Genomic DNA, 23,894 nt, shown 5'->3' on the forward strand with positions numbered 1-23,894 from the left:
AGAGGATTAATATTCCAAGGTGGAATTAGCTGACTTATATGTTTGATGGAATAAATTGCATTTGCGAAATATCTGGGTAGAAAAGTGTGTCATTTTTCGCATCACAAGGTAACTACTATATCAAAGGCCTAGAAGTTACTGTCCACCCGAAGTAAACCATATCATAGTAAACCTGAGAAGTCGTCGCTGGTTACCTGGAACTGCAGATTTCGGCGTAGAACAAAGGGGCCGAAGCATTACCCCCATCGCTTCCTCGCGAAACCCTCTTCCTCCTCCTCGTCGTCTTCCTACCCAAACCCTAGAAACGACCACAGATGACCTCCCTCCGCTCCGCCGCCGCCTCCTCCTTCCCCTCCATCCGCGCCGCCGTGTCCCTCTCCAAGCGCGAGGCCCTCCGCCGGGAGCTCGAGAACTGCCAACTCCTCGCCGGCATCTGGTGCCACGGTCTCTCCGTCCGCCAGCTCCAGGCACTCCGCGCCGGCCTCCCATCCACTGCCACCCTCCTCGTCGCCAAGAACTCTCTTGTCGAGAAGGCCATCGAGGGCACCAAGTGGGAAGCCTTAAAACCCTGCGCCAAGGGCATGAATGCTTGGCTCTTCATCAAATCCGACGAGATCCCGCCCGCCTTGAAACCCTATAGGGATTTCCAGAAGGAGTGGAAGCTCGCGCTTAATGACTTCACCGGCGCAGTGTACGAGGGAAGGCTCTATGGGCCTGATGACTTCGCGGCGCTCGAGAGCATGCCGACGAGGATGGAATCGTATAAGTACTTGCTTGGGTGCTTTCAGACGCCTGCGGCGTCGCTGCTCGGGGTGATGGGGATGATGAAGAAGAAGACTGAGGAGGGCACAGAAGCCGGTGCAGCAGCGGCGTCCAGCGAGAAGTAGATCGATGTGAGTTTAATTGATTGTTTTCACATTCCTGTGTGTCTAAATTACGTTAGATGCTTGTCACTTGATAAATATTTCGGTGATTTATTACTATATTACAATGGGAGTCCTACATTTGGATGCTTTCTTGTTTAGAACTTAACACTAGGGAAATAGGGATTAGATATTGTATGTTATGTTCAGACCGTTATTCTGACACTATGATGCTTCAAAAAATTGTTTTTTGTCATTGGATGCTTTAAATTTGTACTCTAGATTTCGATTCTGTTAACTGTATTACCATTATCTTGATGAAGGTACATTCCTCTGATATTCCATTTAGTATGCATTTTAGTTTTATAGACATTTGATTATTGACAAGTGCCTGAAATAATGAAAATGTGCTCTTAGTAAGTTTGTTGCAGGATAAGTAGTAAACTGACCATTAAGTTGTTGAGTCCACCTAAGATGGCTGTTCTACCAAAAGCTAGCTGATTGTTAGAACTTAGAAGGATTTGACTTTTATAGAACGTTTGCTCGCAATAGCATATACTCTGTTTGTGATAGGAGTACAGGTTGTCCATATTTAAGTTTATTAAATAGAAACAGTGAGGAATGGTCATATATTCTCAGTACATGGGAAGGAGTGAGTGATTATTTATATTTTCATACTCCATCAAGATAGAATAAAAGCTCGTAACAATATCAGGGCCTTATGTCTGTGCCTTGTCTAATCTTCACATACATTAAATAGAATGCATGATTATTTGAAGGACTGTACTAAAGATAATCAACTAAAGACAGTATGGATGCAGTTGGTGACTGCACAAATATATTGGTAACTTGTTATCATTAAATTTACTTTATTCTCTTTTCTATTGAACTTAGTTATCTAGGGATTGATTATTAAAGAATATATGAAGCAAAAGGATCTCAAAATAAATTCTTCAGGACCTTGAACTTGAGTATTTCTATGTGGTGAAGACTCGAATCATATGACTTTCTTATGAGCGGTGGATCCTAATATAATTGTTTTATAAGTGATGGACCCTAAATGCTACATGCTACTATACTGCTGACTTCCTATGGAAGCATTAATTAAGCATCTTAGCATGTACTTATAACTTAACGTGTTATTAATCAACATTGGATTCTAGACTTGGCATGTTATGGATCAACAGCAGACTCTGCTAAAACATTTGAAAGACACAAGGTTGGAGGTAGAAGGCATGAAGTTAACTTTCATTCATGAAGATGTAGCAAACTTTTAGATAGCTTTAGTTGAACTGGTTCCTCAAAATATTGGACAGAATTTTCTACATAAGGTTTGAAAAGTAAATAACATGGTATCTCACTCTCCTTTTCACTAAATATTGCTCATGTAAATCCTATGAAGTGCTCATGATTTTTTGACTAAGATTCTGAGTGGACCAGTCAAGGAACAAACTGGAGGTTCTTTAATTGGCAATGCCTAGGATGAAACTGATGGCTAAAAATGGTTTTACAAGCTATTCATTATAGCAAGAGGATGTTGTCATTTGTCAACTACCATTCAAGTATCTTATAGCTCCATTCATACTTCATAAAAGGGATATATGCACATGGTACGATATATTTTCATTGGTTGTGGTTCAACAATATAATTGATGAATAGTCTGCAGACAGACGAATATCTCATCCTGTTTTGGAGAATTTGCTCAAGAAGAAAATTGGGACTTCTCCATTTCACAATGATTTTGATTACTATAATGCTAATTATTTTGTACCAGTTCTACTATGGCATTCAGAATCTGCTGCGAACAAATCTTTATTGATTTGCTTTTTTTTTTTTATAAAGCTTTTCATATTACCTAGTTATTGTTTCTAAATAAACGTCTAGTTCTTTTCTTTTTCTTTTTTTCTGGCTGAAGAGTTATGAATATAAATTTCACTTGCTTCCCAGTTTTTGCATCCAAATTATATATATATAGAGCTGCAGGTGCATAGATTTTGATTAAAGGTTTTCATTGCTCTCCTGAATATGCGACACATTCTTTCCAGGCAAAAGACAATGTCTACTATGAAGTATAGGCTTAAACTTTTTTGGATCAATTTTTTATTAACTACATTTGCATGACTATGTACAGGATTTTGACCACATCTATGATATGGAATTTGGTAGAAATTGATGTCTTTATTGGATCCTGGTCATTGTTTTCTGCAGTTGGAGTAGAACCATGTTCTTTAACTCGGATTATTAGGTCCAGAAATGCTTCTGAAGGATAAGCTAACTGAAGAGGATATCTGGACATCAAGTCATTTCCTGTATCAGCAGAATATTGCTTGCCACCTAAGCAGGAATTTTTCTTTCAAAATTTCCAGTGACTTGCAATTGTATACTGGATTGTGGGCATGTAATACCCACTGCTAAATAAAATCACTACCCGTACTCCTTGATCTAGGCTTGGTTATGACTGAGCCTTTTTTTTTTTTTATAATTTCTATATCTTGAATAGAAATAACTCCAAATACGGTCCCATTCTGGGCCTGCTCCTGCTTAGACATGTAACTCATCAGTCTTTTAGCATTACTTTTAAAGCCTATTATGGACAGAGGAGATTTTAGATTTTGAACCAAAGTAAAGCGAGTTATGCCTCAACTCTGCAGTTTTTTTATTTAATTCTTTATGTAGAGATTGGTGCTTTGGAGGTGTCACCAGAGAGCACAACTGCAGGCATTGAGTCTGTGTGGGATGAATAGGAATTGTTGACAAATGACACAACTTGCTTGTGGTCACAATGTGGAACTTTTGTCTAAATAATTTTCCTCTTTTTTTTTAATCTTGGACTAAAATGCCCCTGTAGATGTTTTTAATCATGCACAAGATAGAGTAACTAACTAACAGCATATTATTACGAGGTTATAGCACACTGCTTGCTTATTAATATATTTCTCATTTCTACACTCCAAAAAAAAAAAAAAAATTAAAAAAAATCTATTCATTGGATAATAAACACACACAGTTTTCCCATCACTGAGAATAATGCTTTTGTTGCTTAAATGCTAAGATGCTAACTATATAAGTGCACAAAAACTCTAATTGATGATTTTTGTTTCTCCTGCAAGAAGTGATTCTTTCCGAACTAACATGATGTGGCTCATTTCTAGCTTAACCCTTAATTGCCAACATAAAAAAAAAGACTCAACTTTGTCTCCACAAAAATATAGTCTAATTTAATAATTTTTACATCTTACTTATGTCAATAAAATAAAGAAATAAATAAAAAAATTAGCACCAATAAACCACCTAACATATCTATTATATCCTATAACAATAAAAAAGAAAAGTAATATCTAAATCATACAAAACGTTGAAAGCTTTGAAGCATTCACATTCACATGCACGGGGGGGCGGGGGGTAAATTGGACATCCAATAAAAATCCAATCCTGCCCAAAAGGCCGCGAGCAAAGTCATACTTCAGATGATTAAGACAACGAATTAATTAGTAGAAGAACCTAGACCGCTTGTTGGGCTACATTCCTTGAACCACTATTTTGCAACTGTCTGTGTGGGGGAATTTCTCCAACAAATTGGGCTTAACATCACACCACTTGTTTGTCGTCAGTCGTCACTGGTTACGCCACTCTCTCTCTCCCCCCCTACTTTTCCGTATCCAATGGTAGCTCCTCCTCTATTACCTTCTAAGTCTGCTATGTTGTTCAGGTCCGACTCTATCTATCTTCCTGTATATATAGGTCGATGGCTCTTAGTTTCACGTCTACATTTTCATCCCCAATTATAGCCAAAAGGCCTAAAGGATTTCTCAAGGCAATGGCGGCGCCACCAAGGTATTTCTTGTATTATGTTATTGAGAACTGCAGAACCCACCTAGAAATCCAACTTTTTGATCCATTTCCTGCGGGAAAGTCTCGATTTTGAGAGTTGGTTATCCAGCAATTTAATCGTTTGAGCTATTATTGTTCCTGTGTAGTTTCGTGAAGGAGGTCCTTCCTCCACCCTTGGATTCTACTTCTGAACCACCTAATCTCTTTGATGGGACCACCAGGTGATATTTTAACTTTAATTTTTTTTAAAAAATTTGGGTTAGATCTGTTATTCATGCTCCTATTATTTTATTCACGTTTGGTGTTACTGGATTTGAAGGTTGTATGTATCTTACGTATGCCCTTATGCACAACGGACGTGGATTACTAGAAATTATAAGGTATTCAGAGAATTTCTTATTGTATTTCTAGCGAAAGCTAGCTGTTTCTTACCATCTGCTTCTTTGGGAAGCAGGGACTCCAAGAAAAGATCAAATTGGTGCCCATTGATTTGGAAAATAGGCCAGCATGGTACAAGGAGAAGGTTTACCCACCAAATAAGGTGTGAGATGATTTGGTTTTATATGTTTTATCCTTTAACTTGTTGGTCTGTTCCTTCTTATTGCCCTTTTAATTAGTCAAAGGGTTCAGACCAGATATTAGGCTGTCTGTTGACGCTTAAAACATCCATTTCTGGGTAAAGAAACCAGTTTTCTTTAGGAAGCACAAATAAGTGATTCACTCCATAATCAACTTAAGATGTGAGACTTGCATTTCTTTGTACCTTACACTTTCTCCATGAATTTTGTTTTTTCTCATTTGATTATATCTATTGTTGATCTGAATTTAAATTCAATCTCTAAGCTTGATGAATATTCCTCCACTCTGGATATTGTTCATGATGATAAAGAGATTGGATACAAATTTGAGAAAAAGTTGCAAGTAGCAGTTATGAAACAACAGCAAGTTGAATGTAGTTTGGCCTTTATTCATAGCCGTTGCTGTTCTGTTTTATATGCCTAAGCTTCCCATTTTTCACATCAAATAAAATGATGGAATTAAACTCTATAGTATGGATTATGGGCCAAGGATTGAACGGTTAATCTTGAGTCCTGATTTCTTAGGATGAGAAACACACAGTACCATAGAAGAGAAAACATATCAGGAACCGGAGGATAATCCCTGAGCATTGAGTCCAAAATGTTTTGTTGTCAAGCACATGAACAGCTTAAACAATTGGAGTACACTAAATAAAAGAAAGGGTGACCTCAAGTTTCATAATTTAGTAGCGATTTACCTTTCATGGGTTTTCTTATGACTGTCTGAAGCTAAAACAATGGATGTCACACATCAGCCCTTGTTGTTTACTGCCTTACAGAGAAAGAAACAGTAAACTTCATCAAGGATTCCCTGTTACACAGTGCTTGAGTAAAGAACAGTAGAAACTAGAAACTTAGAGGAATTCTTGAGATATCCTAATTACCTAGATCTACATCCATGAAGAACCTCCTGTGACATCTTCCAAAATAGATAGCGGGTATTTCTTTACAGAAAGAGCTGCTTCCCTATGTAATCAATCTCCATTCATCTATTATTACTATTAAACAGGCTATTATTATCTATTGGCTCAGATTTTCTTGTCTTATGAATGTAAGATTTCATTGCCTGCATTACTTATTTCTCTACTTCTCACCAACTAAAAGTGGTCTTTTGAAGGAGAGACTAGGCTCACTATGAAAAGAAATACCATTGGTAAATGTTTTGTACAGGTACCTTCCTTGGAACACAATAATGAAGTAAAAGGAGAGAGCCTGGATTTAGTCAAATACATAGATAGTCATTTTGAAGGCCCTGCTTTGCTTCCTGATGTAAGCTATCTCAATCTTTTTCTTTGTGTGTGTTAACTGGAGTTGTGTTGTTACTCTCTGTTTTCTGACATTTCAGTTGGCAACCTGTAGGATCCTGCAAAGCAGCAATTTGCAGAGGAACTACTCTCTTACATTGATTCTTTCAATAAAGTTCTGTTCACAGCCTTACCGAGTAAGGGAGATATAGATGATGAAGCTGGTGAGAACTGCTGTTAGATATCATAGATTTACTATCAGAATATAGATGACAAAGTTGAAAGTTGAAACTATTGCATATTGATTCGCTCACACTCTTCTTCAGTTGCTGCCTTGGATAATATTGAAGATTTCCTTTCAAAATTTGATGACGGACCGTTCTTCCTTGGCCAGTTTAGTCTGGTAAGTTGTTGACGGGGTTTACAGCTGTAGCTTCCAGAATTGAGGGAACTTCAAAATTTATGGCTGTTCATTGATTATTAGATTTTTAGATTCAACATTGTAGTAATGTTATGGTTTACATGGAGTTTGGAGTCGTACTTCTTTATCTGTCAGACCATAATGAAAAAAGAAGCAATTTCTCTTTTTCTTCATGCAAATGCTATATTGAAATCTTTTCCCAGAATGAAATTTAATTTTAGGATCATCTCCAGATCTGGGTCTTTATTAATTACAGCTGATTAAGCTCCCAAATGGTGTTTTCTTTCCTCACAAAAGGCCTCTTACCTTATTAAAACTCAGAGACCAAGATTTGCACATGTCTGTCAAGCACAGCAGCTTATGTCAACAAACATGTCAATTGACATTGCAAACCCAATTGAAGTTCCAATTGGGAGTAATGCATGTTAAATGCACAAACAGTTCTGCAATTGCTCCAAAGAAAATTAAGCACAACATGAAGATCCATTTGGGAAAGTTCATTTTTTTATTCCACACTTTGCATATTGATTACTGATATAATTTGACTGAGGAACAGTTTCCATGCTGTATTCTTTTTTGTATCTGTCGGCTACATGTTTTTTATGAGATGTACACCTTGTAAGGTTTGTCTAGGTGGTTAACAATATGGTCAGGCCAATGCTTGGTTTATTCTTTCAGTTTCTCTGTCCTATGATCAAGTATGCACACTCTTGCTTTCAGGCAAAATGTATAAGTCTGGATATCTATCTGGTTCACCTTTTTCCCACTTTACTGTTCTCTAATATTTTATTGTTGGGGGAATTTTACACATTAGGTGGATATTGCATATGCTCCATTTATCGAACGATTTCAAATTTTCTTTGCGGATATTAAGAGCTATGACATCACCAAAGGCAGGCCCAAGCTGGCATTGTGGATTGAGGTAATGCAGAACATTTTTGTATCTGTTGTATTCTAAGTTCAGGTATCCTAGGTCATTTTTACATTTCGTGTGATTTGGTATATTCTTAATTCATTCTTCTATTTCTTACATGATTTCTTGTTAGACCTTTTATGGTTAGCAATGTCTTATTTAGTAACTCTTTCTTGCAACTAATCCATGATGCAGAATTTGTTTAATTATAACATAATTATCTCTTCTACTCCATGTATATTCTCAATGTTTCCATATTTATGAGTCTCCTACAATGATGCTCCGTGATCTGTACAATCTCACAAATTAACAACCTATAGTATCCATCTGTTTGCCTAGTCCAAAGGATGTGGTTATACAATAGTTGTTGTTTAATAGTGAAAATGAGATGGAATAAATGGGTGCTTACAAAAGCCTTGTCACGCTAAGCAACAGTCTACAGTACTAAACTACCAATACCTCCCAATTTATGAGAGCATGAAATATTCTAGCTGTTTCCTATGATGGCAGAGCCTAAGAAACTTTCGTTAAAGTAAACACCTCGCGAGTTAGCAAAGTAGTTTTCTCCAAGACCAGTATATAAATTCTGTCACTCTCTCAGAGGAAAACCATTTCATGCTAATGAAAGAGCAGTGACTTTTACAATGTTTTGTAGTAATATGGATAATTTATTATAACTTAATTGAGCAATAAATCTGAAGAATGAGATTTATGTTACCAATTTCGTACCTGATGAATTGAATATAGTTGGTCCTTCATTCTTTGGATGGAAACTAGCATCGTATCGGAGTCTCTTCCTTTACAACCTAGTGGACTTCTTGCTTAACAAGGAAAACTTCCACCGGTTCACCTGGATTTTTGATATCAAAATAAGTGCATTCTTGACCTTTGATCTGTTTTCTATTTCTCTTTTAGTTACATACAATCATCAAACACTAGCTAGATTCTTGTCATTTCATACTTGGAAGATTGTTAATTGCAATATATTGTTGATTTAGGAGTTGAACAAGATTGATGCCTACACAGAAACACGGCGTGATCCTCAAGAGCTAATTACTCGTACTAAGAAGCGATTTGGGGTAAAAATCATTCTACATTACTCAATTGTATTTTGGATTTATGAACTAAAGAAAATATCTGGATCAGCTTTTACTCAATTGTTTTGACTTGTTTCTGAATATTTTATTTTGCCTTTTCAGATTGCTTGAAGGATTCTCCTACCTTCTGCAGCTTCTCATCTGATGCCTTGTTTTGCTTTTGTACAAATACAAATAAGTAGAAGCTGTGCTCTAAAATTTTCATACTAATTAGAAAAGGAAAATAACATTTGCTTCATTGCGGAGCTATTAGAAGATGAATAATTATTTGGCAATGTTCCATTTGAAATTCCATGCACTTGGGTTTTACCCAGTTTCTTCTACCGATGTATTGCAACTTCTCATCCCTACAGCTAATCAATGGCAAGAATTAGATGCCTTTGATTTTTACATGTTCTGATTGTAAAATCTTCGACTGGCCGATTGCTGATCAGGTTTATGTTGATTCATGCAGATATCACGAATTTGAGTTAAAAGTAAGGTTCATGAGGAGATCATTCTTATTACATTACAATCTACCTCTGTGGAATTTGTATCTCCACTGTATCAATCTCATTATTTGCAGCAAGAGTTACTTCCTAGTTTTGCACTACATAAACCTGTGTGAGTTTCAGGAAGTCTGTGTAAACATAATCTATTGTCTCTTCAATAGCACTTCCTCTCTCACATTACTTTCTTTCTCTTTTCCCCTTTTATTGACACAGAAAGTGACATAACCTAATATTTGTATTCCTCCACTATATTCCTACATTCATGAACCTTAACATAGTCACTTTCTTAGCTATCTTCCTTTCTTATTTGTGCTTGTGAATCTCTCTTTGATATAGTATCAAATTGGTTAAAATCCACCTTTTCATCAAAAAATAAAGATAAAAACCAAACTGCTGCTAAAAAATGCATCTTCTCAAGAAAGAAAAAGAGTTTCTAACTTATGCACAACTCTCAATAGATACTTATAGAATCTACACCTCATAAAGGGAAAATTGAATATAATCATAACATCATCCCAGTGCATCAACAAAGAGATAATTCACAAATGCCATTAATTTCCTCGCAACACAAGCAATACCAAACTTTCCACAGAAGTATTTTATTACATCTGATCAACATTAAAGTATATTACAGACATTACATGAAAGACATTTAATTTGAGAACATGTTCTTGCCATTGACTTCAACAGTATTGAGGCAGTTCTATTCCAGAGAAGAAACTTGACAAGTGGATGGAAGTATTGAAACCAAATTGCCACTATTTTCCTCTCTTCAACTTTTCCACAGTAAGAGTACTTTGTTTGTTCACTTGTGTGCACACACAGAAAATCAAGACTTGTGAGTTATAAAATCATGCAGAAACAAATGGGAAGTTAAAGATTAACTTATAACCTGAGAAAGGTAGGAGAGAATCCTTCAATAGATCTCAGAAGGCAAAAGAAAAAGAAAAAGAAAAAGAAAATAATTAATTTAGATTTTACATTCTTTCTCCAATGCATAAAACAAAAGTATGGTTGAGCTCTGTAGAAGGATTTTACACCAAAATGCTTCTTGATGCTAGTAAGTAGCTCCTGAGGATCGTACTGGGTTTCTGAGTAGGCATTATTCTTGTTCAACTTCTGAAACAATGTTATTGGAATATAAAGCCCTTCCAGGTCTGACCTTATCTTGATCAGAGTATCAGACATCATTTTACAAGAGAGATGGAAGAAAACATATAAACAGCTAAGATAGACAATATTAAAGAGAAAAAAAAAGTATATTTATTTCAGAATCAAAATTCAAGGCGAAATCTGGTAGATAAGTAACAGAAAGAAGACGATAGTTTCCATTGGAAGAATAAGGGCAAACTTGTCTGCATAGACACTTATCGAGGTTCAAGATTCATAACATAAATCTCATACTTCAATTCTGTTGCTCAAGACCATATAAAACAACTATCCAAATCACATGGTATAAGGTATTGCAGGAACTGATGCATACTTTGGTGAGACTAAACTGGTTTCTTGAGAGAATAGAAAGAGTGTACAAGCTGGTTGTGGAGAAAGCTCACTTGGCATAGAATGACCTGAATATGGAACAGCAATTGAAACCTTTCAATAAATGGAGCATATGACATATCTGCATATGTAACATCCACCTTATATCTAGATATTATCCAATAATTAGGAGCCAGAGTAAATAAAGTTAGGAAAAAGGACAAATATATATATACATACATCTATTTTGCTTGAAGTGACAATATGGACACTCTACCACAAGAGAGTAAATAAAGAGAGATCCACATATTATTTGACTAATATTTCTTCATCACTTCAAAGAAGGAAAAGAAAGTAAAGTTTTTAGTGATATATTGGATCTCATAATTAATGAAGATAAAATTTAGATTTGTACAAAGTATATAGAATTGTATACAAGGTAATGAAGAACAAGAAGTATAGAAAAGAAACATATCGATTGAAACATCTCAAGTAAAGAATAAAGCATCTTCACTTTTAGTGGAAAAAAAAAACCTGATATCAGGATGAGCTTGAGGGGAAACAGAATGAGCACATTAGTAGGTTGTGAGAAGGTTGGTAAGGCATTAAGAAACACTAGCAAGGTGGACCAAGTCAAGTGTTTCGCAAGGAGAATTTGAAGGATTTCCCTGCTTCCTTCTGTTAAGAATAATATCAGTCACATAGCCTTAAGGTGAAACTGGTCAGTTATTCCGCATGGTGTAATTGCTGATTAGTATGTGTTATTCAGCAGAAGGATAAAATGTTAGCCATCCCAAGCACCATGTAAGACATAATTCTGCAGTAGTTACATATCTAATAAGTCGATACCATCAATGTTCCAGAATTTTGATTTTCTTTCAGATCTGATTCAAGAAGATCAAAATAACAAAAACTTCAATCAAAATCAGATAAGTAATTTACCAGACTAAACTGGCCAACTAAGAAAGGCCATCATCAAATTTCGAAATGGAATCTTCTAATTTATCCAATCCAGTAACTGAAGAAGAATGCTTTAGCACAATAAGCAATATTTGGCATGATAAAAGAGTAAGCATGCTGTTGCTCTAATTTCTGAGCATGGCATAAACAAAAGTAGCTGGATGATATACTGTAGCGAGTAGATTGATTACCTCTTCACTTCCCGATTGATTTGCATCTGTTCAGTGCATACTTGACAAAGGAAAGCTGCGCAGACAATAGGCAAATTTGTCTCTAATATTAGTTCAAGCATGAAGAAGTCTCAGGTTGATCATTATGACAATTTATCTGATTTAAGTGGAATAAAGTGGCAAGTAGTCATTGAGAGATAATTCTTTTAAGTTCCGAAATATTCACGAGAGGGCTAAGAAGTCTTGTAAAACCATGTTATGAAAGGTTACATGATCAGCCAGAGGTTACTCGAGATGAATTACAGGAAACGAAGGAAGGTCCTAACAAGAATCTGACTGGTGATATCATATCACTCAATTCCACGAAAAATGGTAATTGTGAATTAGATGATTTCAGAATTGATTTGTTCATAACTTTCTCTTCCACTATTACCTTCCTGATGCAATCTTACATACACTAACACCATTGTAAACAGAGAAGTAAGCATGAATATAGTGTACGAAGCATGACATAGACAATCTCAGCTGGATGATCTAAGTGTAAGTATAGCTTGTTCAATTTAGCAGGAACAAACTGATTGTTTTCTACAGGTACCTATTTCCAGATGTTGTTTTCTGAAGCAAGAACCACTCTGCCAAAGCAAATTTGTTTCTGCACTGCTGTCAATTTCAGCTGCATCTGCACTCCCATTTTTATCGCTTTCCAGGCCATAATCAACCTCCCATTTAGAACTATAGTACACACAGAACAGACAGATTAGTCTCATATTAGGCCATGCATGATATAAAAGTCTTACATAGTTGACATTAATACAATATGTTTGAGTAAATAAAAATAGCTGAATATCTTGGATTAACTCTATAGTCAGAGAGAGATGGTTCTGTAAATTCCTCAAATAATTAATAGGTTTTATATGTTAAAGATGGAGCATACCTAAATATTCTGTTGCTGGCACCAATCTGTAAGCCTTGGGCATTCAAAAATCTCAACACATTTTATCTTCAGCTTGGGTGGCAATGTTTCATTTGGTGAGATTTGGAGTTCAGGACATTTGTATATGTCAAGACGAATGAGTGACATAAGATTCTGCAAACCGGTCAGCAATTTCAGTTGCAGACAATCCTGGATGCATAAAATTTGAAGTTTGGATGGCAGATGTTCCTGTGGTAAGATCTGGAGTTCGTGACACCCTACTATAGTCAAGCTACTGATAGAATGGAGATTACAAAATGGAAGAGACCTAAGATATTGACAGCTTTCTATAATGACAGATTCAAGCGATGTACAGGAGGAAGGGTCACCCATCCATCTTGGAAATAAACTGCCACGAAAACCGAGAATATTGATTTGTTTGAGGCTGGAGTGAGGTTGAAGGCACTCTAACATTGGACCATCCATCTCCTTACCAACCAATCTATCTGCATCGCCATCCTTGCTGACTTCTAGTTTGAATTGGACTAGATGTGCTCTCCTTTCTCCGAAGTATTCACCAAATGTGGTCTGCCAGTTCAGTGTCAACTCTCTTATATTACACTTACTTTTGAGGTTGGCATTCTTTGCATCTTCTGAGTCTACAATGTTCTCCAAACCTGAGATGCATACACTTCCTTCTAGATTAACCAAGTCCTTTAGAAATCCTACTGCACCATGCCTGTAATCTGTTCTCACTTCAAGAGAGGCCTCCAGACTCCGAAGAGCCACAAGTTTGTGGATCCCAAGTGGCATGTATCGGACTCCAGATTCTATGAGGTTTAGATTTTGTAGATTCCTTAGGTTTCCTATACAGCTGGGCAACTCTCTGAGCCCTTTGCAGTTAGTGAGTATCAGGGTGTGCAAACTGTTAAGCTGACAAACAGACTCAGGCAATACTTTAATCTGACAGCAACACACTGCTAGGTACCGTAGGTCAACAAGGTTTCCAAGTCCTTCTGGTAATTCATGTATATCAGAGGACCTGATAATCAATTTCTGTAAGTTGCTAAGCTGACAAATAGATTCAGGTGGCCTTCCGATACTGGAGAAGGCGATTGTAAGGTCTCGTAGGTTATTCAGGTTTCCTATGCTTTCCGGTAAATCTACAAGTTGATGACAATATGCAAGAACCAATATCTGCAGATTGTAAAGGAGGCATATTGATGGAGGTAGACTTTTCTGCTCATAGTGAAGAAGGAAAAGATATCTCAGGTGCTTCAAATTGCCTATTGAATTTGGTAGCTTCAGAAAATGTACTTCCAACTCCAAAGCCCTTAAGCACTGAGCTTTTGCAAGATCATCAAGATGAATGATTTTGTAATCATCAGTTGTCAATACAAGTGTTCGAAGATCTGTAAGATTTCCGGATAACACTGTTTCCACATTATTTTTCACGAATAAATGATGAACTTCATCTGAAAGATCAGACATCTCAGCATCAACCATCGCATAATGTTCTTTTTCAGACATCAATCCTCCTAAATCATGAATCAGATCGTGCATCTCATATGTGCTGTCATCCTCCCCATATAAAGTAGAACGGTCAGACATATGATCAATAAATGATCTCCTCATTAATTCATCAACATATTCATTACCAATCTCTTCCATTGTTTTTCTACTGTCAGACTGTATGTAACCTTGGGCAATCCACAGTTGAATCAACTGTTTCTTTGACAGTTGATAGTTCTTAGGGAACACAGAGCAGAATCGGAAGCAGGGCTTCAGATATGGGGGCATACGTTGATAGCTAATACGAAGGGCTACAAAAGTCTCATTGTCAACGTATGATTGCCATTCTTCACTTTCTAAGATCTCCGTCCAACATTCTTCGTCCACCTCGAATCTCAAAGGCTTGCAAGTGACTTCACAGCCAGCGGTTAGCCGCCGCACTTACTCACAATCTCTTTTCCTATTTTTTCCAAGTTACATTGGTCAACGCAATCCATGCCGCCAAATGCGTAATGCTGAAACAAAGCCCAGCATTGATGGTCTGGCAAGTAGCCAAGCCGATAAGTTGGCAATGTCTGCATGATGACAGCAACTGCATCATTCCTCGTGGTGACAAGGATTTTTGCCACCTTTGCGCACAACAAAGGAGCTTTCAGTAATTCCCAGTCGCTATGCTGCTCGTTCCACGCATCATCAAGAACAATCAATACCCTCTCCCCCCTAACTAGGTTCATAAGGTTCCCCTGCAATGTGCTCAGCTCTGTGAGAGGACAACTCCCATGGGAAATAGACTCGATCATCGCCTTTGTGAGCCGCCTGACATCAAAAAATTCAGAGACGCATGCCCATCCGGTTTGATCAAAACTTTGGCGTACCCTCGGATCATTATATATGAGATTAGTAAGCGTGGTTTTTCCCAGTCCCCCTTTGCCAACGATAACAATGGTAGAAATACTACTTGCACTATCATGATCAGAGAGTAATAATTCGATTACCTCCTCCTTTTCCTCCGTTCTACCGAAAACACTGGATTGATCGACAAAATAGCCGGTTTGTGGAGGATATCTTGCAGCATCAGGGCGCGGGCGCCTCTTTCCGTCTTCCTCTCGCAACTGGAGCTTCTCCCGATCTTTATTTATCTCATCGAATCTGCTTCTGATCGCTCTGATCCTTTCCACCATGCCCTTAGGTGTCGGAGCTCTGATCGAAAGAGAAGGGCTTGAAGATGAGCTGCCCGCTTGCACTATCTTCCTCTTGCGAAGAGAATCCTTTGCCACAACGTCTGTTACTTGCGCTTCCTCCTCTTGCAAAGGGAGGGCCTCCAGATCAACACAGACCTCGCCAAATCTTCGCTTCTTCTTGCTCGGATCGGCTACCGCAGCGGTTCTTGCCTCCACTTTGGCCCGCATTACTTCGTAGTGGCAGTCATCAAGAACGTCCTCAGCAGCGTAAGCGACTCCCCTGAGCTCCTTAAGCCACAGCTTCACGGATTCTTCCCTGATTTCCCTCTCCTCCGCGTCGCGAAGCGTCGCTTGGATTCCCTTCAGGGTGCTCATCGTCCAATTCATGTCATCCTCCGGGACCTCCACGGATCCGGAGCTTCGGGTCGCAGCCACCAACTTGGCGCCCGAACTTATGATAGAGGAAAGCAGAGCTCTCGCCATGGAGGAGGAGGAAGAAGGGATGAGTGAGAGATTAAAACTTCGAAGGTAAAGGAAGAAAAGCTTGGAAGAGGAGGGGGAGAGGGATGCCCAGTGAAACAAATCGAATTAGAAAGTAGTGTGCATTAGTTTATTATGCAATGGACCACGAGTCTTTGGAAGTGAGTGGCATGGCCTACGTAAGTTGACTTCCACCAACCGATTAAAGTCGTTGCTTATCCGAACGCATCCTGGAGTCAACGCTGATTGATTGGGCCCGTTTTTCGTACAAAAATTCAAAGAAATCAGAGTTTTACTCCATAAAGCAAATTGTAAATTTTTAAGGCCTTATTTTTTAGTTTTAATATTTTAAAAACATATTTAATTAGATATAAATATATTGAATTAGATAATTGTTACAATCTACGTAGCAACTTGACAACTAAGTCCAAACTTATTAAAAGAAACTAAATCCAACTTGTAGCTAAAAGACATGCAGCCAATCAAATTTCGCGTCACTGCTAGCGAGTGGACTATTAGTCTATTACTATATTGTGGTCCCTGTCCAGTTACCAAATGCGAGGGTGAGAGAGATAGATATGCAAGACAAAAATATCACTCAATTATTATCCAGTTTAGTTTAGTGAATTGGATGGCAGTTCTTTAGGTGGCGTTTGGTTGAGTATAAGAATTTTATTGAATTTGACTAGGAAACACTAAAAAGATTTAATAACTAAGTGATAGTTTATTTCTAATTAAGTTTAAAATGTGGGAGAGTAGAGAGGAAAGGAAAAAATGAATACAAGTTTGAATTACTCTGAATGATGGTAACTGACACCTCAAATCACAAATTTATCCTTAAAATGATGTGCATTTATTTTATTTTATTTATTTTATTACTATCATCCTTAGTTATAAATGATATTTTGATCTATTTATATGACATATCCTCAGTTAGTATTAATTTTTTTTCACTTGTAATATACTCAATTATTTGTGTTAGATATTGTGACAAATTGCTATAGGGGGAATTGCAAAGTTATATAAGTTTGACAAACGTGATCAAAATGATTATCTTATGTCAAGATACTTCATAATAAGGATATGCACAAGTTGAGAGTCACAATCATTGAAAAAAGAAACATGAAAGACGAAGTTGGTAGCTAGAATTCGAATGGCCTATGAATAATCTCAGATATAGATATATGTTTTCTCAAGTTTACAACTGTTCGCAAGTCGTTAGAACTACGTCGTTTTTGATTGATAGGCATTTGCAGATTTTTCAAACGCAAGGATGAGTTTTTAGAATTTTTTGCATTACACATGAACAATATTTTTTGTAGGTTCTTTATATATTATCTAGAAGAGGTATATAAGCATTGAAAAACCTAGTACTTGTGGCTATCTTTTATTATTTTGGAGGGCCTCTTTCAAAAGTTTTATCTTTGGTTCTTCATATTATAAATGATCCTGTGATTCTTGTCTCGAGGGTTAATTAGATGGCTGAACAATCTCAATGGTTCGCTGATATTAAAAATCTATTACGAAGAGCAATAAAATATAAGATCTAGTGAGCTAGATGTTCCAAATAGAGTCATGTGAATCAACGAGTGTCTATAAATCAGTCTTATAGACATTCAAATTTATTAGTAATTGATTTTTTTATTTGAGTTTGGATCCAATTTTTTCACATAGAAACTTTAATATTATTCTTATATATTTGTAGTATTTTAATAAGCAAGGGTTTGGGAGTCATTCCTAGGGTTTGTTTACTTTTTCACTAGGTATCTCAGTGCTTTGAGAATGACCAATATACTCAATAGAACAATAAGAATACCCAGCCAAAATAAAGGATGGGCAATTCTCAATCCAAAGAATCTACTTCTGAGGACAGCCAAGGGCATTGAAAATATTAGAAATGACATCCTAGTTGATCAAATGAAACGCCTTTTTGAAAATCCAACTCAATAAGCAAATCATCCTTTTAAACATCTGTGGGCCAAGAGAGTTGTCCACAATACAAGTCTATCAGCCAGCCATTTGGTAAGGATTTTCTGAACTTAATTCATAAGACTAATAGAACAAAAATCTTTATTCCCCTTCCTTCTTAGGAATTAAAATAAAATAAAATAAAAATGGAAGAGCAGTTGATCTCAGACAGACAGAATCAAACCGTATTGTGGATTGAGTTACAATTAGTTGACTCAACTAGACATTAATTAATATCATCTAATTTAGTAGAGCGATCTAATTAGATATAGCTATCTCATGAGTGAGTGAGTGAGTCATCTCGTCAGGGGAGTCAGGTTTTTTCGAGTCTCTCTCATTAAACTAATTCAGTATTGATGTTTAAACTGAATTGATTTTTGGCTCGATTAATGCACGGATTTCTAATCGGACTTGAGAAGAGAGATTTTCTTGTAGAAGGCCAGGTGCTGAGATGAGCTCAATAATACGGGGGCATCGAGCCTAACAACTCATTAATTTAATTCACTAAAGCCAATTTAGTATCATTAGTCTAATCCATTAAAGCCAATTTGATACATTGGCGGGAAGGATGGCTATAAGGGCATAGACATCTATTAATTCTCCGATATGGCTCATGATAGAACAAATAGGAGATCAATAAAGTATGCCTGAGGTTGGGTTACTTAAAACCAACTAACTTAATCAGTTGTGCTACACATAACTTATAAAATTTCTTTCCATATATATATATATATATATAATTACCTTACATATTATATATTGAGCCTACTCGAGATGAGCATAAGCGAGTTGACTGGATGTGAAAAAAATTATAATATATTTATATAAAGAATCCTCGAAAGTCATGGATCTAATAGCTTTGGTTTCACATGATTTCTATGTCAGTATGTAAAATTAAAATAGGGGAGGAAGACTAGAACTAGATAGGTTGATAATTATCTGACGTTGTAGCGGTTGTCGAAGGGTGGTAGGTTGTCAAAGATGGTGGTAGACAGCTGTAAAGTAGGGTATTTGTGGAGATGATGGTGGCTATAGTTTAGAAGTAGAATTAGGTATCAAAGTTAGATACATGCCTAGGAAAATAAACGGCTATGATTAATCCATTTCTACTCCTAAATTACCTCACTCTTATTTCTAAATTAAATTCAAGGCTAAAATTATTTCTTAATGCTTGAATACTTAGATGCTTGACAAAGAAGCCTAGTCTCTCTATATATAGAGGTCAGTTATAATGAGTCATGCTCGGTCTAATCCTAAAGGTTTATATGACTCGAACTAGAGCATATCTTAGAGGCTTATATGACTTAATTAAACTTGCCTTAGTGACTTATATGACTTAATTAGATTTATCTTAGTGACTTATATGACTTAACTAGACTTGCTTTTAAAGGCTTATATGATATAATTAGACTTTCTTAAAAACTTACATAAAAGATAAACATAAAATTAATTAAAAGATAAATGAATTTGATCTATCAATCTGAATGTCCTCATGATGCAATCTAAGATGATTCAGTTCGTATCAACCCGAGCTCACGAGTATTTGAGCTTTTTTGACACCCATGTGTGTACATGTTTCCTTTGTTGAATAAGTTTTTTCATTTCAAGTAGTTTTCTCATCATACACCATCACAAGTTCTCAACGTTGATTGTTGCACAAATACGTGAGACACCCATCAGAAGCAACATAATATATGACCACTTTCCACCTGACACTAAAATTCCACTCTCATCAACAATAACATCCAAACCCACTTGAGATGAATTGGACTAGGCTTGAGCCAGATTTAGGCCCGGCTCGGCCCTAGCTTGATTTAGTAATGGCATCTGCCTGCCCTACTTAGCCTAGCCCAAAAACCTAACCTGACTAACCCAATCATAGCCAGGTCTGCCAAGCCCTTCATGATTATTTAATTAGTCTTACATTCGAAGTTTTATTTGTTGAAGACTACTATAGTAGTATTTTCTTATAAAAGGTATAGTAATATTACTAAAATATTTTTGATAGGCTCGGCAGTTACGCTTGACGAGAACCAGATGTATCACAAAACTGATAGGTCATAAATGGTTGAAATATTCTAGCCTAGTATGAACTTGGCTTAGCTCGTCTAACCACATCTACTCAAATATCACATCACTGTATGATATTTCTTCCTCATTACTGCTGCACCAAAAATAAACCATCACTCTCGCTTGGCTCACCTAAAAGATTTGTTTTTGGTCAAATCCTTCCTTCAAATTCCTTCATGGCTTATACACTTTCCGAGCACTCCCCGAGTATTGTTCATTTTATTCTTAATTTTCTCTTGTACTAATATTTTTTTCTCATCATTTTATTTTTCTTTCTATTTTATGTAAGCAAATTGACCCCCGAGTTATATTCTTAAGTGGTGTGCCAAACTCACTAGCACGTTGTTATGCCGTCTGAACTTAAAGCTTTAGAAGCAAACTATATTGGGACCCTTAACGCCTCCTTCCAAGTAAGAAATCTAGGGTTGGTTACACATGAGTTTTTTCTTTGGGGTTAAAAAGAAAAGCTTCATGTAAATGGTTTTATTGAACGGTATAAAGTTCCGTTGGTTGCCAAAGATTATTCTTTTTATTTTTTTATTATTCATGAATCTGAAGGCTATATATGAGTTAAATAAAAGGCCAACCTTCTTTAGATACAGACTCACTTAAGTCTTATCAAGTTTTAGTTAATATAGTAAGCTATCTAAACTATGTGCGTCGCTAAATAATTGCTCCGAACTAAATGTCGCTGAGATCTATTACAAGTTGTTGCGTTGTCGAGTTGCTCCTTCAAACTAACTGCCGAGCTATCAACCAAGTTGAGCCACCGAGTCAAGTCATCAAACCACCAAATAATTTTCTCCACAATATTATTTGTCATAGGAAATGGTACCTACTAACTCTACTAAAGTTGGTTGGTTGGTTGCCAAAGATTTTACTCAGATTGAAAGATTAGACTATCATGACATTTTTGCCCATATTACTAAGCTTAGGTGTTTTTGCTGTCGTAGTTATGAGTCATTAATTTCTCCATCGATTGGATGGTTTACTTCCTAGTAACCTTGACGAAGAAATCTACGTGACTCCTCTATTGAGATTTATCATTATGGGGAGACTAGAATTTGTCATCTACATAAGTCTCTTTATGGTCTCAAATAGGTGTCTCATAATTAGTTCTCCAAACTCTCTTTTATTCTTCCTTATATAGTGTAATTGATAGCATAGAAATTTTGTTTCTTTTTTATAGTTTTTTAGTGTAGCTATTTATCAGAAAAGGAGGTTTATCTCTTACCCACATATATCTTTTCCCTTTCTTCTTGCTCATGTGCCTTGATTCTAATTAACTGTTTGCATGGTTTTAGCGACTGGAATATTTCTTATGGACACGCGGATCATCACCATTTTCGCAACCATTAGAGAAAATATATTCTTCCCCTTCAATTGGTCCTTATGTGGTTAGTTTTGAGACCATAGTTATTTCCAGTAATAGACTCAATTTTTTCATTGATAATAAGGCTGTTAAAAAAGCTCGCTAGCTCACAAGCCAAGCAAAGATTTTTTTTCTCCGGTTGTTGGCTAGATTAAGGCTCGAGTACAAAATTCTTTAATATACATAATAGAAAATTTTGAATTATTAGAAATTTAGAATCATTAGATCTAATATATATATATATATATATAATATATATATATATATATATATTATTCAAAACCCTTACTTTCTTCCCACTCTAGTTCCTATCTCACCCAAATCTCTTCCTCCACATGCACCCTCAAGCTCCTCAACTCCCCCTCTTCCAGCAACCACACTGCCGCCTCCTACAAGGTCAAGATCCTCTTTGGAGCAGCCTCCCCCTTTATCATCCGCTACTACGCCTTCTTCTCCACCCTATATGGTAATGTCGCTTTATTCTCGAGCTCATGGATAGCGGATATGTCAACTCTCTCCTCCACTAGTAGGGTAGTCGGCACCTATGTTGAGATCTCCGCATAGGCTCTCCATGGACTCACCTACCTCTACTCCTACAGCATCGTTCACTGCAATATCAAGCCCCCTAACCTCGTCATCAATGCCATCGATGAGGTGAAGGCCAACTTTAGTGTTGGCAAGATCCTCCGTCCGTCTCTCAACCTCTTTATCAATGTATCAAGTCTAGCTTGATCTTTCTCAAACTTGAGACGTGCTAATTTTAGCCAATTTTTTCTAGTTTATCTCAATTTTAAGCCGAGTACGAGTTAGAGATGATCATTTTGCCCAACTTGTCCAAGCCCAACCCCATCCTCCTAGCTTTTACCGAGCTAAGCTAGGCCGAGCTCGAGATGTTAGTGGGTTTAGGCCCAGCCTGACCCGAGCCTGAGATAGGCCCGAGCTCAGTCTTTATGCTAGATTTGAGTATGCTTGTAAATGCAACAGAAGCATCTATAAATTTAAGTAAATTATCAAGTGCTCATCTAAGGGGGGCATTCTCCAAGCCCATTAAGTTAGATTGGAGAGAAACAAAGATACTTCTATTGAACTGGTCTGGCAGTCAAAAGATTAATCTAAAGGAAAAAAAATCAAACGCATGCAAATAGAATATTACAGCAATAAAGAAAGAGCAAACCCTAATAGAGCTTGCTCACAAGGATTTAGACACTACAGACCAAATCGAAGTAATAGTGAATTCTCTGTCCATTGTTTTCATTGCAAAAAGAAATTATATGTAGAAAAAGATTACTGGTATAAGAACAATTTAAATGAATCCAAATCTTAGTGATCGAATTCAAAAGAAAAAGAGATTCTTGATACAAAGACAATAATTCAAATATGCCTCAATGGCAAAATTGTAAGGAATTTGGTCACGTTGAAAAAGATTGTCGGTTCAAATCTATAGATGATCATTAGGCTCGATTTGTCCAAATCAAGCTCGAACCCACCCACTTTTAATTGGGCTAAGTCTGGCCCAAGTTTGATTTGGGCCCAGCTCAACACGAGCCTAAGATAGTAGTGGGCGGCATGGGTTAAGCCTTTGCCCGCCCAACCCGAAAGCAGACCCACTACTCTAATCTATGGCTCGACCCATATTGCATGTATATTCCTATAATTTTTTTAGTTATATTAAGTATTTAGTAAACTATATATCAATATATAAGTATGTTCCCATGAATGATAATTAAACTGTCTTCATATAAGCTCATTAAACTTGGCCTAATAAGGTATAATATATTTTTATATTTAACATATTATGTTAAACCTATTATATCCAACCCAAGCCTAATATCTGATAGGCTAATGGGTGGTAATAGGCTAGAATATTCTAGTCTAATTCGAACCCGGTATTGCATAAATTTTATCAGTTTGGATCAATTGATAAAGAACAGCATTTATGCAATTTTCTTCAAAAATAAATGAATGATTTGTAATCAGAGAAAGAAATAATCAATACTTTCAGTAAATATGAGTCAAATAAACTGTTCTCTCTAATCTCTCTAAGCCACTGTGAATGTATTTCTCATTTAATTTGGTGGTGATTCAAAGTTATGGCATAGACAATGTGGTCATATCAATTTTGGTGGATTGAGTACTTTTTTATTATTTTATAGAAAAATAATAATTTATATTACTTAACCACTACGGTTTACAAAAAGAGTCATTAATGTCTTGCAGTCAAAATTTATACAAGATCAGCAAGGAAAGCTCGTTTTCATGTACATCCAGAAACTCATATCTTTAACCATATTTGTGAGTTTTATTTGCCTGACGGTAAGTATGAAAAAAATAACAAAATAGATAATGGTAG

The 23,894-nt window shown here is 36.5% G+C and overlaps 2 protein-coding genes and 1 pseudogene across 4 annotated transcripts; 2 read left to right on the top strand and 1 right to left on the bottom strand.

The window, feature by feature from the left end:
• The first annotated feature begins 154 nt into the window (after positions 1-154).
• Positions 155-3,297, top strand: LOC140779815 (large ribosomal subunit protein uL10c-like). Of its 2 annotated transcripts, none has more exons than XM_073125096.1 (2): positions 155-893; positions 2,996-3,297. In XM_073125096.1, exon 1 carries the CDS (start codon positions 315-317, stop codon positions 885-887), a length of 573 nt encoding a protein of 190 aa, XP_072981197.1. In that variant the 5' UTR covers positions 155-314; the 3' UTR covers positions 888-893; positions 2,996-3,297. The 2 variants fall into 2 exon arrangements, with proteins under 2 accessions (XP_072981197.1, XP_072981198.1); XM_073125097.1 differs by having other exon boundaries at positions 3,073-3,297.
• Positions 3,298-4,464: 1,167 nt separating this feature from the next.
• LOC140779469 (protein IN2-1 homolog B-like) lies at positions 4,465-9,408 on the top strand. Of its 2 annotated transcripts, XM_073124542.1 has the most exons (11): positions 4,465-4,529; positions 4,606-4,698; positions 4,842-4,916; positions 5,015-5,075; positions 5,150-5,236; positions 6,444-6,542; positions 6,633-6,741; positions 6,844-6,920; positions 7,753-7,860; positions 8,850-8,930; positions 9,051-9,408. In XM_073124542.1, the coding sequence occupies exons 2-11, from the start codon at positions 4,610-4,612 to the stop codon at positions 9,057-9,059; spliced, it is 795 nt and encodes a 264-aa protein (XP_072980643.1). In that variant the 5' UTR covers positions 4,465-4,529; positions 4,606-4,609; the 3' UTR covers positions 9,060-9,408. The 2 variants fall into 2 exon arrangements, with proteins under 2 accessions (XP_072980643.1, XP_072980642.1); XM_073124541.1 differs by lacking the exon at positions 4,465-4,529 and having other exon boundaries at positions 4,540-4,698.
• A 595-nt stretch (positions 9,409-10,003) lies between these two features.
• On the bottom strand, positions 10,004-16,228 carry LOC140779681 (disease resistance protein RGA2-like; annotated as a pseudogene).
• Positions 16,229-23,894: the final 7,666 nt, after the last annotated feature.

The sequence above is a fragment of the Typha angustifolia genome, chromosome 15 (genome assembly GCF_048772165.1).
Source record: "Typha angustifolia cultivar Huaian chromosome 15, ASM4877216v1, whole genome shotgun sequence".
NCBI classification, from domain to species: Eukaryota; Viridiplantae; Streptophyta; class Magnoliopsida; order Poales; family Typhaceae; genus Typha; species Typha angustifolia.